At 40.8% G+C, this 16,286-nt stretch overlaps 1 protein-coding gene across 1 annotated transcript in view; it reads left to right on the forward strand.

Annotated features, from left to right (window-relative positions):
* The first annotated feature begins 5,031 nt into the window (after window positions 1-5,031).
* Window positions 5,032-16,286, forward strand: part of LOC125487290 (cation channel sperm-associated auxiliary subunit gamma-like) — a 253,929-nt gene continuing 242,674 nt past the window's right edge. The window contains exons 1-2 of the mRNA XM_048618228.1: window positions 5,032-5,260; window positions 12,269-12,322. Of these exons, the coding sequence (XP_048474185.1) occupies window positions 5,066-5,260; window positions 12,269-12,322 (249 nt within the window). The 5' untranslated portion in view covers window positions 5,032-5,065. The remainder of the gene's footprint in view (window positions 5,261-12,268; window positions 12,323-16,286) is intronic.

A 16,286-nucleotide genomic window follows, 5' to 3' on the forward strand; every position in this document is an offset into this window, starting at 1 on the left:
TAGGCCAAGCTAGTTTCCTCAATAGGTTTCTGTGAGCTGAAGGGGGATATTGAGAGCTGAGGACGTCAGCAGATGCAAACGCTGAGAGGTACAGTTTAAATGAATGTAAATCAAAATATATAGCAGACATACAAGTTTATCCATATTAATAACGCAACAGGTTTGCTAAAACACCAACTTCTAGCATTAACAATTGATATATTTCTGATAGACAAACAGAACTATAAATTTGATTTTCTGAAGAAGGGTCCAGACCCGAAATGTCAGCTTTCCTGCTCCTCTGATGCTGCTTGGCCTGCTGTGTTCATCAGCTCTACACCTTATTATCTATAAATTTGACAAATTGGCATTTTCACCGCTATTTTAAAGATGAGATTGTAAGAACAGTGAAAGATAAAACTAGAATTCCATTTTTGGAACTATTCAAGAAATTGCTCCAAATTTTTAAATTATGTTTAAACAGTATGGAAAAGATACTTGTTAAAGAAAGTAACAAACCCTTGAGCCAATTACATCTCCCTAAGCAATGAATTGAACTTGGGATGCAATTTACAGGCCACTGCTTATTTTTCTGAGGGAACCACTAGGTCCTGGAAAGAAGCAAACAATGTAGCTTATTACCTGTAATTTGGAAGGTTATGGCAAGACTTTGGAAAGTGGGGTTGTGACTCTAGATGGCATCATGAACTGAAACTTGGGAGCTTTTTCAAGTTTAAAGAAAATTAAATCTGTTTATAATTCTCCCTGTTCCACAAATGCTCCCTTTACAACAGGTTCCCCTGCTCTGCCTCCATTCTATGGTTCTCACTAAGGAGTCGCCAGTTTTGCAGGCTTGAAATAGTAGAGGTTTGAGAATCCCTGGATTAGGGGAGTCATTTGATTCATGTTTTCAAATTGAAACTCACCTGCATATTCATGTGTGAATATAAAAGATATCATGCAATTATTTCAAAAATAAGGGATGTTATCCTCAGTGTCCACCACTACAATCGGCTAGCTCCTCTCCAAGCCACACAACATTCTGACTTGTCGTTCCTTCACTGTCACTGGGTCAAATTTCTGGAATTCCCTCTCTCACTGCAAGGACTGCAGCAATTCAAGACAGCAACTCACCACAGCGATCCGCAATAAGTGCAGATCTAGCCATTGATACCCATGTATGAATTGAAAGAAATTAAAAAAAAACTGATTACGTGGTCTTTCTCACATTGCCGTTGGTAAGAGCTTGCTGTGTGCAAATTGGCTGCTGCGTTCCCTATTTTACGACAGTGGCTACAGATCAGAATTGACTGTTAAGGTTCTGACAGGCGCTACATAAATTCAAGTCTGTCAAAAACTTTCTCGGGCATAGAGTAATCAGAAGGCACGGGTGGCTCAGTGGTTAGCACTGCTGCCTAACAGAGCCAGGGACCCGGGTATGATTCCACCCTCAGGCAACTGGTCTGTATGGAGTTTGCAAATTGTCTGCGTGGGTTGCCTCTGGGTATCCCAGTGCTGAAAGATGTGCAGACTAGGTGGATTGGCCATGGGAAATGCAGGGATGGGATAGAGGCGGTGGGTCTGGGTGGGATGCTCTTGGAAGAGCCGACGTAACTCTGCGGGCCGAATGGCCTGCGTTCACGCACTGTAGGGAGATTCTATGAGCAAAAACAGAAGTTGCTGGAAAAGCTCAGCAGGTCTGGCAGCATCTGTGAAGAAAAAAGAAATCAGAGTTAACGTTTCGGGTCCGCTGACCCTACCTCAGAACTGATAGTAGCTGGGTAAACGTCGGCTTATAATCAGGATATATTAGGACCTCTGGTATTTTCTTTTCTGCACAGATGCTGCCAGACCTGCTGAGCTTTTCCAGCAACTTCTGTTTTTGTTCCTGATTTGCAGCATCCGCAGTTCTTTCGGTTTTTATTCGGGAGATTCTATGAGACTTTTTTCCCCCTCTCGATCCGGGACGACACTGCAATTCAGACCTGGTATAACAACGTTACAATTAACACAACTCAAATATCGAATAAAAAAAGCACACCAAACAAGTCGGCTTATGAATTCCATCACCTCACATCTCACCGCCGATGGACTGGAAGGGAACAAAAAAAAGCGCGCGCCTCCACGCAAAGGCTGTGGGCGGTTGCTCACGTGCCAGGTGCTCGAGGATACGGCAGTTAATGTTGAGGTGGCGGTTGCGCGGGCGAAGAAGGTATGGGGTAGGTAAGGTTTGTTTTAGATCTTGAAATAAAATCGGATTTATCCGTCAGTACAAAGGGAAGGCCTGTAAAAGTTCCAGTTTGAGCTACTGTCCACGGTTCCCGCAGTGACTCCGAGCCACGGAGTACTTGCTTGAGCAGCATAATGCTTCCACGCTCGACACCAAAGTGCCGAAAGAAGCACAAGTAGGCTATTCAGCCCATCGAGTTAGCCTGCCATTGGAAGAGATCGTGGATGACTGATAATACTCAACTCCACTTTCCTACCTGTAACCTATATCCCTTGTATTCCCTACTGGTCAAAAATCTTTCTGTTTCAGCTTTGAATATACTGAATAATTCAACCTCTGCAGTACTCTATCCTAAAGAATGCACAGATTCTTTGTCCTCAGAGGGAAAAACAGACTCCAGTTCTAAATGAGTAACCCCTTACTCTGAGATTACTACCTCTGAATTAGATTCTTTCACAACATGGGGAAACAGACTTTTACATCTCCCCCATTAAGGCTCCTATAAATCTTGATTTTTCAGTAAGGTTGCCTGTCAATCTTCTAAACTCCAGCGAAAACAATCCTAGCCTCTCAATCTCTCCTTATATGAAAATCCCTCCATACCTGGAATCAACTTAGTGAATCTTTTCTGGACTGCCACCAATACCAGTGTATCTTTCCTTAAATAATGGGACCAGAACAGATAGCAATATTGTAGGTGTTGTCTGATACGTATAGTTTTAGTTATGACATCCCTTTTTTAATATTCCATTCCCTTTGAAATAAAGGCCAACATTTATTTCAACAAATGTTTGAAATTTATTATCTGTTGATCTGTTTGCTAGCTTTTTGTGATACATAAATGAGGATGCTCAAATCATTATATGCTACAGAGTTCTGCAGCCTTTCTCTATTTTAAATAATATTCAGCTCCTTTATTCTTTCTGCTAAAATGTATAAGCTCACATTTTCCCACATTGTTTTGGCCAAGTTTTTCCTTCACTGTTAACGGGCCAATCCTTGAACTCTCAACGTAACGGCACTGGGGGTGTACCTCCACTACTTCACTCCTATTCTAGTGCAATCTGTGTCTCTCAATATTTTTGGTGTTCCTTTCTAATATTACCCTGCTGATTCTGATAACTCAGCAAAGTTTGTTTAAACACTTCCTAATAGTACTAGTAAATCAACCTGCAAGGAGACTGGCCTACCTCCTGTCTGTTTGATCCCTAAATATTTGGGCATCTAGGTCCCAGATGCAGCTTTTCCCTGGTTGACTGGCAGCTTTTGTTGAGGTAGAATCTCAATATTGAGGCTTGTGATTCAGCGAGAAATTTGCTGGCCAGCTTTTAAATATCTGATTGAAGTTTGATAATGGTGAAATTTCTTGCTCATAGATACAGGGAGTTAGTTGCACCTGAAGTAGCTCATCACTGCATTTATTGTATTGTGCAATACATTCTGACCACTGGTCCAGGCTCTATTTGGGTGCGATTCATTTGGACTGTACAGGCCACATCACTCTCAGATCTGCTCTCAACGTTTCTGGAATCTAGGGCCTTCCATCTGCTCCATTTCTCCTGCCACACGTTTACCCACTCTACTCTGCTGTTTCTGTACTCTTTCATGTGACTGAAAGTAAACCAGAGATTGCTATCTTCAAGGTGGTGTAGATGCTGATGTGGACCATGCCCTCTGGCATTGATGCCCCACCCAGCATGCTCTTTAGTTGCACTGAGGTTCTTGACTCTAATGCTATGGAGACAATACAACATGTTTCGTTAACGTCTGTGACCACAAAATACCTTTGCCCTGTACTGAATTTCTCATCGCACTTGCTTTACCAGTCTTCCATTCAACTTCTTTCAGACCCAGCTCTCTAGCACACCTCTGCCTTTCCAATTGATGACAGTTTGCTGTCAGGTCCCCAGAATCAACTTTGTGTCTCATATAAATGGAATTTTTTTTTTGCATTAATATATTGTTTGTATTGGTTTGTGAGAATAAAATAATTTAAGCAAATGTGCAGCAACCTGCTAACAACTGTGGTATTGCTTTTGCCAGCCTGCTGTATCACAATCATTCATAGAACCAGATATTCACAATGATTTGGACACAGTAAGGACGGCTGATGCTGGAAGCTAGAGTCAATAAATGTGGAGCTGGAAAAGCACAGCCAATCAGACAGCATCCGAGGAGCAGGAAAGTCAACGTTTTGGGCCGAAACCCTTCATGAGTCCTGATGAAGGGTTTCGGTCCGAAATGTTGACTTTCCTGCTCCTCAGATGCTGTCTGACTGCTATGCTTTTCCAGCTCCACGTTTATTGATTCACAATGATTGACCTCTAGGGATCAAAATTTGATAGTAGAGCTCATTAAATTGTTTCTGTCCGTGGAGACTGCTTGAAACTTGTTATAATTGGAAGGAAAATCATCATTAAATTAAGCTGTGATATCAGACAAATCCAACTATAACAACAAATGTGCGGTAATAGTATTCTAGTTCACACCATGCAAGGAACTGTCAGCAGGACCTTAGCACTTAAACCTACGTCCTTCAGATTCTGAGGTAAAAGTGATAACTGACTCAAACTGTCACAAAGATAGAATATTAATTTGAATGTTTAAAATACTTATTTCAGAACTGAATATGTGTTGTGAACATTTAACAGATTTTTTTCTTTACAGATGCATTTGCCTTTCTAAGAATGTCCTATTTATTGAATCAATTGAGTGATTTATGTGATTTCCAAAACTCCACAAAGCACTTTGCAGAGATTATGGTTGTCAGTTATTCACTTTCTGCATTTCAATATCTTTTAAATTTCTGTTTAATTACAGGATCTAGACTAATCAGTCTACTTCGTCTCTGCGATTATGCTTAAATTTCCCGGGCTTCTCTTTTGGCCAGTATGTCTAGCCTTCAAATGTGAATGGCACATAAGACTGATTAAATTTACAGATCACAATCAATTCTCGGAAACTATCCTTCAGCAAACTCCTAGTGCCAACCTTGATTTCGTGTTTCAGAATTTATCTGACCAAGGTATTGATCCTTTTGAAAGACTTGAGGTAAGTGAGTTATATGCCATTGCTCAGAATGAATGGAAATATGTCTGTAAATGAATCAAAAATTCACATATGGCATGCGTTTCCTATTAACAAGCCTTACTTTCTGTAGCATTGTTTCATTTTAAATTTTAATGGCTATTGCTTATATCAGGATAGACAATTAGTATTGTCTTTGATACCCACTAAGTAAAGTTTGTAATCAGAAAGCCATATGCAAATAGCCCATGTCACACTTTATTCTTCCTGTCAGTATGCAAAGAGTTAGCAGTTAGTTGTAGAGATTAATGTTAAAGATTGCTAAAAGTAAATTTGGGCCTCATAAAAGCAGAGATAGAAGCTATATTTGCAGATAAGGGAATGACACATATATTAAACAAGTACTTTATGATAAAAGGTGTGTGATTTCTGAATACATTTTAGAGATTTGGATTTTTGGGTTAAAGGTTTTAAAAGAACTAAGTCAGATAGTTCTTCCAGAACAGTGACCTCATCTAATACATGTCAGAAAGCAGGGACCTTGGCATGTAAATGGAAAATGGTTTACGATGGGGAGTGTAGTCATTGAAAGTCATCAGCTTGTTTTTGGTTCAAAATATTAAATGACTGATATTAGCTTAGAAAATCCAGAGATTGAAAGCTTCGAGAAGAGTTCTGAGGAAACCTGACTGGGATCAGAAGCAAACATAGTTTATCGTCCAGACCAGAGTGAAGGACAGTTCAGGAAAAGCACAGTTACTTCAGTAGAGAAGTTTAGTTTGTAAAACTTCCAAACCAGGAGTGTTTGGTTAGATGTTTACAGGTTATTAAAAGCTGAGAAAGCCTAAGCTCTCAGTCCTGTAAGTATTCATGTAAGAAGACTTCACAGTTCATAGGAGAAAACTGGGGAGAATCAGTTATGTTGAACTTAGATCTGATATAGAGTGTAAATTTCTCTGGATTTGAATCACCGTAGCATGGTGTTGGGAATAGATTGCATATGTTTTGCTGGGTGTTTCAAGATTTTTTCCTATTTATTCTATATCTGTATAATTTTGTTTTTGTTTTGTTTTCATCTTGTGTGATAAACTTTTGTACTGTTGCTAAAGAAATTCTGTGACTCTATGAGACCATTTTAGTCAGTGGTCACCATCTTAACCAAAAGAAAAAAATCTATCAGGTCAGATTTCATTGCAAGATATGATTTGTCCAATAGTACCATCAAGTGGGATCATAATAGCTTCATTGTAGTAGACATTAAAAATTCCAGAAATAATGATGAACCAAGGGTTTTAAAGAAATAACTGTAAGTGAAAAAATGGCACTGGAGAAATTAATATGACCAAATGGCAATGAATTCATTGAACCTGACTACTTACATCTCAGGATAAGAGGAAGCTGCAGACATAGTGGTTGTATTGGTTTTAATCTTCCAGAATTTCCGAGATTATAGAATATGTCCAAAGTATTGGAAGTTAGCAAATGTAACTCCACTATTAAAGAAAGGAGGAGGAGAGAAAATGGAGGATTATAGACCTATGTATTTAAATAGAATGATGCAAATAAAATGTAAAATGAAAGGAAAATACTGCAGATGCAGCAGTATCAGCAAATGCTGCCAAACAGGCTACATATCTCTTTTCCCTGGGGCGGGGGAGTCCAAAACCATAGGCCATAAGTTTAAGGTGAGAGGGGAAAGATTTAAAAGGGACCTAAGGGGCACCTTTTTCATGCAGAGGGTGGTGTGTGTATAGAATGAGCTGCCAGAGGAAGTGGTCAAGGCTGGTACAATTACACTATTTAAATGGAATCTGGATGGGCATATGAACAGAAAAGGTTTAGAGTGAGATGGGCCAAATGCTGGCAAATGGGACTAGATTAATGTAGGATATCTGGTTGGCATGGACGAGTTGGACTGAAGGGTCTGTTTCTGTGCTGTACGTCTCTATGACGCTATCTTAAGATAGAGTAACTGAGTTAACGTTACCAGTACAGTATAACTCTTCTTGCTGATAGACCTGAGTTTTTCTAGAACATTCTGTGAAAATAAATTGTAACATTTTTATAGTCCAACATCAGTAAAAATCAAAATCCTTTATCAGAATCCTTTATCTGGAATATAGTAACAAAACACTTAAATCATGACATTGAGCAAAGGAGGTGGATTGTATAAACAGAAAATCTTGTTTAAAAGAATCTTAGATTTCTTTGCATATGTGACAAGTAGAATGGAGAAGAGGTGTGGAGTAAGGTTAACAGATTGCTTATTGTATTCCTTTGGTGAAACAATTTCAATACTTATTTGCATTTTAATAATCCATTCATTTATGATATTTCTTAAAAAGGAATGCAAATAGAACACTTTAATGTTTCTTTAACACATCCTTCTATAGAAATGATCATAGCCTGAATCGTTACACATAGGTTTAGAGCTTCACGCAATCTCAATTTTATAAGTAATCAGAACAGTTGGTTTTAATAAGATATTTAGACGTACAAGTACACAAACGTATAAAATAGGAGCAGAAGTAGGCCCTTCTCGCCTGCTCTACCATTCAGTAAGATCAGGTTTTGTTTCAAATTCCATATTCCTACTTACCCACCAATAATCTTAGATTCTTATAAGTCGAGGGAATCAATCTACTTCTGACTTAAAACTATCCAATGGCCCCAATTCCAGCACTGTTGGAGGCAGAGTGTTCTCTGAAACACAATAATTCTCCTCCGCATAGTAGACTGGTTAGTAAAGTTAGAGCACATGGGATTCGGGGAGAGCTTGCCAAGTGGTTACAAAATTGGCTTGACAGAAAGAGACAGAGGATGGCAGTGGAGGAATGTTTTTTGGACTAGAGGCCTGTGACCAGCAGTGTTTCGTAGGGATCAGTGCTGGATCCGTTGTTGTTTGTCATTTAGATAAACAATTCATGTGAGAATTTAGGAGGCATAGTTAGTAAGTCTGCGGATGACACCAAAATTGGTGGTATAGTGGACAGTGAAAAAGATTATCTAAGATTACAAAGGGATCTTGATCAATTGGACCAATGGGCTGAGGAATGGCAGATGGAGTTTAATTTAGATAAATGCGAAGTGTTGCATTTTGGTAAAATGAACAAGGGCAGGACTTAAGCAGTTAATGGTAGGGCTCTGGGTAGTGTTATCAAACAGAGTGACCTAGGCGTTCAGGTACATTGTTCTTTGAAAGTTGTGTCACAGGTATACAGGGCCGTAAAGAAGGTATTTAGCACGCTTGCCTTCATTGCTCAGACAATTGAGTATAGGAGTTGGGATGCCATGTTGAGGTTGTACAGGACGTTGGTAAGGCCGTTTTTGGAGTACTATGTACAGTTATGATCTCCCTGATATAGGAAGAATATTATTGAATTGGAGAGGGTTCAGAAAAGGTTTACAAGGATGTTGCTGCGGCTGGGAGATTTGAGTTATAACAATTGGTTGGATAGGCTGGGACATTTCTCACTGGAACACAAAAGGTTGAGGGGTGACCATATAAAGATTTATACAATCATGATGGGTATAGATAAGGTGAATAGCAAAAGTCTTTTCCCTAGGGTAGGGGAGTTCAATATCAGAACGCATATCTTTAAGGTGAGAAGAGAAAGATTTAAAAGGGACCTGAGGGTTTACTTTTTCACACAGAGGATAGTTCTTATGTGGAGTGAACTGCCAGATGAAATGGTAGATGTAGATGTGGTGAGAGACATTTGGACAGGCACATGAATAAGAGAGGTTTAGAGGGATATGGGCCAAATGCAGGAAAATGGGACTAGTTTAGTTTGGAGTTATGATTGGCATGGATGAGTTGGACCAAAGGGTCTGTTTCCATGCTGTATGAATCTATGACTCTCTGTCATAAAAGAACCATCCTTAACTTCACACCAGTGCATTCTACTGCTGGATTCACCCAAGAAAGAACGCATTCTTCACATATTTACCTTGTCAAGACCATTTAGGACCTTCAAGACTTCAATCAAGTCGCCCCTCACTCTTCTGCCAGAAGTGTGGAATTCAGTGATAGTTAGATTCTCTCTTCTTGGAGATAGCCATTGGCTGGAACTTATGCAACTGAGTAAATGTTACTTTCCATCCATCAGCCCAAGTCTGGATGTTTTCCAGGTCCTGCTGAATCTGAAGAATGGTGAATGGTGCTAAAACTTGTGCAACCATCCTTGCTTCTTACTTTATGATGGAGAAAAGTATTTCATGAAGCAGCTGAAAATGTTTGGTCCTAGGATGCTATCTTAATGAACACCTGCAGTGAGGTTCTGGGACCAGAGATGATTGGCCTCAAACAAGCACAGTCATCTTCCTTTGTGTTTGGCATGATTCCAACCAGTGGAGAGTCTCTCCACCACCACCACCACCACTTCCCATTGATTCCAATCTTGCTAAGGCTACTTGATGCCATACTCAGTCAAATATAGCCTTGATGTCAATGGCCATCAATCTCACCTCACCCCTGGAGTTCACCTCTTTTGTCCATGTTTGAACGAAGGCTGTAATAAATTCAGGAACTAAGTTGCCCTGTCGAATCCAAACTGAGCGGCAGCAGTTTACTGTTGAGCAAATACCATTTGATAGCACTGTCGATAAGCTGTTCCATTACTTAATCGTAGATCGAATTGTGTGAAGATTGGCATCCATGATGTTGGCGACCTCGAGGTAGCTAAGGTAGATCATCCACTCAGCACTCCTGACTGAAGTTGGATTCAAATACTTTAGCTTTGTCATTTGTGCTGATGTGATATTCACCTCCATTATTGACAACAGAGATATGTGCAGAGCTTCCTCCTCCTCTAGTGAGTTGTTTAATTGTCTCCAACCATTCATGACTAGATGTGCCAGGACTGCAGAGCTTAGATCTGATCTGTTGTTTGTGGGTCATTTGACTCTTTTTATTACATGCTGCTTACACTGCTTGGCATGCAAGTAGTTCTGTCCTGTAGCTTAACCAGGTTGATACCTCGTTTTTAGATACACATATTGCTGCTCCTATTTTGCCCTCCTGCAGTTTTCATTGAACCAAGGTTGATTGCCCAGCTTGATGGTCATGTTAGAAAGGGGATATTCTGGGCTATGAGGTTACATATTGTGGTTGGACACAGTCTTGATTTGCCGATTAAACCCAGTGCCTCATCGATGCTCTGTTTTCAGTTGCTAGAACTGTTGGAAATCTATCCCATTTAGAGTGGTGGTAGTGAACAGAACACCATGGAAGACAGGACTGTGCCTCCACAAGGACTGTATCATTATCACTCCTATTAGGACTGTCATTGCCAGATTCATCTGCATCAGTTAAGGATGGGGCCATGTAACTTTTTCCCTCTGCTTGGTTCCCTCAAGCTGCTGCAGATCCAGTCTAAAATCTGTGTCCTTGAGCACTTGGCTGGTTTGGTTGGTAGTGATACTACTGGGCTGTACCTGCTGATGACCATTGAAGTCCCCAACCCAGAATACATTCTGTGCCCTTGCCAACCTCACTGTTTCCTCCAAATGGTGTTCAACAAGTACTGATTCATCTTTCAAAGGTGGGTGGGGCAGTGGTGAGTGGATGATACATGGCCATCAGGAAGTTTCCTTGATGCTATAAGATTTCAGGAGGTCTGTAGTCAATGTTAATGACTTTCAGAGCAACTTCCTCCTAATTGTGCCACCTCCATTGGTGGGTCTGTCTAGTTGGTGATATGAGACATGTCCAGAGATGGTGTTGGTGGTGTCTGTAAGTTGTGATTTTGTGAGTCTAAGTTTGTCAGGCTGTTTCTTGATAAATCTATGAGATAATTCTCCCAATTTTGGAACAAGGCCCCAAATTTTAGTAAGGAAATCTTTGCGGTGTTCAGCAAGGTTGAGTTTGCGTTGTCATTTTCGGTGCCTAGGTTGATGATAGGTATTCCATCTGGTTCTGTATCTTTCTTGAAACTTTATACTGGTTGATACAGCTGATGCTTTGTTAGGCCATTAAGGATCAACCACATTAGTGGAGTCTGGAGTCAGCTGTAGGCAGGAGCAGGTAAGGATGGCAGAATTCTTTCCCTAAAGGGTAGAAGGAAGGACAGCAATCTAGTAAAGGCCATTCGTGAACGATGTGGGCTAATGCAACGATATTTTTATGGTCTCTTTTAAGCTAACTTTTAATTCCACATTTCTTTATTGATTGGATTCACATTTCACCACTACCTCCTTATTTAAGGAAGGTTGCAGATGTGTTGGAGCTGGTTCCGAGGATGTTTACAGATTGATATCTGGAATGAGAAAGTTGTCTGATGAGGAATGGCTGGACAGACTGGGCTTCATTGTCCTGGAGTTTAGAAGAATAAATGACGACTTGTTTGAAATATTCAAGATCTTGAATTGTTTAAGTGAGATGGACATGAAAAGCTGTTTCCTCTTATTGGTGAATCCAGAATTGGGAATAGTGTTTAAAAATCAGGGGTCACCCTTTGAGAGTTGCGAATTTTTTGTGCTTTGGAGAGTTGTGAGACTTTGGGACTCCCTATTTCAGAAGGCATTGGAGGCAGCGGTCATTTGATATTTTTATGGTGGAGGTAGATAGATTCTTGTAAGGCAAAGCAATCAAAGGTGTTGGGATTAGATAGAAATTTAGAATTTGAAATGCAATAAACCAGCAATGGTCTACTGGGGCTGAATGGCCTACTTCTTCCTGATTTTTTTTTGTCCCCTTAAATATTGTCCATATTAAAATATGTAATGCAGACTTACCCAGTTATTATCTACTAGAATGGAAAATCTCCATAAGAATGGATATTTTGTTTCATATTGCCATCTTCCAGCTTCAACACATGATCATTACCCTTTTGATTTTACTGTGGCTCTAACTAAATTCAGTGCTGTAAGAAAATTTAGGTTGTGGGGAAAGAACTACTAATTTTCTGTTAAATTTGCAACTTTGTGTACTTACGTGTAGGTACCTCAACGTGTATGCATTTGTTTCAAAATTAAATATCTATTCATGTAATGTAGCATGCACAATTTAATCAAGCTTTCTTTTACTTTCAGCACTACTATGCTTTCCCTTATTTCCTTAAGATAGACCTAGCCTGCGAAAATGAGGTACTGTGGACATTTCTTATCATGCAAGAACAATGCTGATGTGTATTTATCTAGTGCCTTTTACATTATAAAACACCTAAGGCACTTCAGGCGAGAATTATTTGATTATTTGAGACAATATTTGATATTAACTCATGGAGATATTAGGAGAGATGATCAAAATCTAACTGAAAGTCCTGGGTTTTAAGATGCATCTCAAATCAGTATAGAGAGATAGAAACTCCATAAAACCTCAATGAACAAATTCTAGGTATTAGGGCCTAAGCAATTGACAGCATAGATGCTAATGGTAGGGTGATTAAATAAGGGAAGTTGAAGAAATCAGAACTAGTGAAGTAGGAGAAGAGAGATTCGGAAGATTCTCTGGAGGAGTGATAGGAGTGCAAAGTCATAGAGAGAAGGTGTGAAATTTAAAATTGATGTGTTGGTGGACCAGGACCAAATGCAAATAAAACAACAGGGATGATGGGAATGCTGAGTGGACAAGGCATGGTGCAAGTTAGGACAGGAGCAGAAGAGAAGATTGGAGGCCTGCCACGTGAGCGTTGAAATAGCGATGTCTAGAAGTAACAAATGCGTGGATGAAAGCTTCATCTGGAATGAGCTAAAGTGGGTTAATGTCATGCTATGTTAGAAAAGTAGATGCATCTGGCCTTGGTGATAGTTTGGAAACACATCTTGGGCCAAATACAACACCAAGCTTGCAAAGTCAGGTTACAGCCTCTTTGTTCCCATCACTTACAATAAATGCCATATTCCCTGAAAATCTCAAATATCCCAGTTTTTGTGGCAGTTTGGTAACTTTTTCTGCCCTTGTTTGGACTTTCTTCTAAGATTAATGGTGTGGTGCCATCTTCCTTTACTCTGCTTGACTGTACATTCTTTGGGTCTATGTAGAGTTTTCAGTGGATTCTCTGTGTGGTAAGTATCCAGCTCCTGCAGGCAATGTCAAGTCAGTTAGGAAAATATGGCAAAATTGGTAAAGCAAAATTCATTGTGTTGGCAAAAAAAGTTGAATTTTCCACCCAAGATTTTATTGGTGAGACGAAAATCTCGCTCGTGATTTATATATTTGCTGATCAACCTGTTCAGCATTGATATTACACACCTTTGGAGCAGGTGGGACTTGAACGCAGGCCACCTGGAGAATCTCACTAGTGAATGTGAGGGGCTAATTCCATGCATTAGCATCTCGTTATCACCTAATTTTGCCTCATTTTGGCCAGAATCCCTCAACATCTTTGAGAACACCCCATGTGTAGCGACTACCTCATTTTCCTCCAAAGAGTTTGCCAGCAGATTCATACCAGCCTAACTTTAGCTCGATTTACTTATATTACTGTTAATACTTCGATACTGCACTTTGGAGGTCACTGACTCCTTTCATTGCAATGCTGCTGCCAGGTGACTTGTTACACAGGGGCAGGCACCTATCTTATGTATTGGAACAAAATGCATCTCGGGGTTCTTCGCTAGCTATCTCAACACTCACTCACATTGCATGTAGATCATAAAATCCTTACAGCGTGGAAGCAGACCAATCGGCCCATCAAGTCCACACTGCCCCTCCAAAGAACATCCCACCCACCCCCCTCAATCCCTGGGACCCAGCATTTCCTATGGCTAACGTCCTAGCCTGCACATCCCTGGACACTATGGGCAATTTAGCATGTCAATCCACCATGTGGGAGGAAACCAGAGCACTCAGAGGAAACCCATGCGACATGGGGAGAATGTGCAAACTCCACATAGTCACCGAGCCTGGGTTTGAGCCCAGGTCCCTTGTGCTGTGAGGCAGCAGTGCTAACCACTGAGTCACTGTGCTGCCCCACTGATCACAGCATTTCTGTTTCACTTTACCTTGCCTAATTCAGAACTTAACAGCCTGACATAACTTCTGTCTTGCCTTGCTTTTTAGCGCAGGTACAAAACCAGGCAACTTGCCAGCAGCAATCAGTTACAGGGTTGGACATGATTCTGTATGCACTGTTCTATGTCATTGTGACAGCTGGTGTGCCAACAGCTTATGTATGAAACACACGGGTTGTGCTTCAACGAACTGTATCTAAGGGGAGTAGCCCTTGGTCAATTGGAAGTATTTCGACTATCAAGAGCATCATCTGATTTTAGTCCAGGGGCTTGAACATGGTCACTTAAACACTTGGAGTATTCAGGGTCAGGGGTTCTATATCAGTGCAATCTGGGGAGTGGGTCATTGTCAGTCCTGCAGGTCCAATGTGACCAGTCTGTTGATTAGCAGGGAGACAGTTGAGGAGTTGCAAGATATCAGTCTGTCCTCTGGTTACTCATCAGTCAAGGCCATTCTTCTACATTGTTCAGGGAGTAAGCCACATCAGTCATAGGGGGTGTTTTTCTGAAAGTCAAGGACAGTTATCAGGTGACAGTGGAATGCTGGGAACGTTAACGAAATTAATTGTGGAGATTGGTGGCAGCATGCTAGGATGTAGAAGGAACAATAATTATAATTGGGGGTAAAAACAGGTAAGAATGGGAGATGATAGAGCATCGGAGAATATGGGTTACTGCAGGAATGAGGCTCATTCATGGTCACCACAACCCTGGCTTCAGTGGGGAACAATGCATCATGATGGTTGGCATAACTAAGCTGCAAGCCTGGGGTTTGAGGGATAAGGTGAGGAGACAAAGACTAAAATTAAAGCTTTGGGTGGGAATGTGTAGAAGTTCAGAACTGATGGGATCAAGCAAGTAGTGCAAAGAAGAAAGAGACATGAGGGATTGGCAGGGATGGGGTGGGGAAAGGGGGTGGTGTCACCTAGATTGATTGGCTGAGCCTGTGACTGATTCTGCTGAGGAACTGATTGGAGAGCAGGCCATCCTAGACTGGATTTTGAGCAACTAAAAAGGAATAATCAGCTATCTAGCTATGTGAGGCACCTCCAGTGGGTGGTGGCGTGGGGGGGGGGAGGGTAACTTGCCCAACATTCCACTGGCATCTGATAACTGTCCTTGACTTTCAGAAAAACACCTCCTATGATTGATGTGGCTTACTCCCTGAGCAATGCAGAAGGATGGTCTTTACTGATGAATAACCAGAGCACAGACTGATCTCTTGCAGCTCCTCAATTGTCTTTCTGCTAATTCACAGACTGGTCACATTGGACCTGCAGGACTGACCGTGGGCCACTCCCCAGATTACATGATCGAATTCTTCTTTGAGATAGAGAATGACATAATCGACAAGGGCACTGAACATTAATAGAGGAAACTTCAGTGGTATGAATCGCGAATTGGTTATGATGAATTGGGGGGTGTTTCTTAGAGGGATGACAGTGGATAGGCAATGACAAACATTTAAAGAGTGCATGGAGGAACTGCAACAATTTTTCATTCCTGTCTGGTATAAACATAAAATGGGAAAGGTGGTCTGGCCATGGCTAATAAGGTCAATTAGGGATAGTATTATATCCAAGGAAGAGACATACAAATTGGCCATAAAGAGCACCATGCCTGAGTATTGCAAGCCGTTTTGTTTTTGGTGAAGGAGGGCAAAGGGATTGATTAAGGTGGTGGGGGGGGAACAGAGTACAGGAATAAGGGAGCATACAAACTGATTGTAAAAGCTTCTATATGAAGAGAAAAAGGTTAATGAAGACGAATGTTAAGTCCCTTACCATCAGAAATATGGTAAGTTTTAATTGGCAACAAAGAAATTGCAGACTAATTAAATACATACTTTCATTCTGTCTTGACAAGGGAAGGCAGAAACGATGCCCCCAAAATGTTGGGAAAACATGGCAGGAAATTGGGATTAAAGCTGAAAAATTCCCAGGGCCCAACAGTCTACATCCCAGAGTACTGAAGGAAATTGCCCGAGAAATAGCAGATGCCTTGATGGTCAGCTTTCAAGATTCTATAGACTTTGGGACGAGGGTAGCTAATGTAATCTGAATATTTAAAAAAGAAGGTAGATTGAGAAAATAGG

This window comes from Rhincodon typus, chromosome 39 (assembly GCF_021869965.1).
Source record: "Rhincodon typus isolate 14 chromosome 39, sRhiTyp1.1, whole genome shotgun sequence".
NCBI lineage: Eukaryota > Metazoa > Chordata > Chondrichthyes > Orectolobiformes > Rhincodontidae > Rhincodon > Rhincodon typus.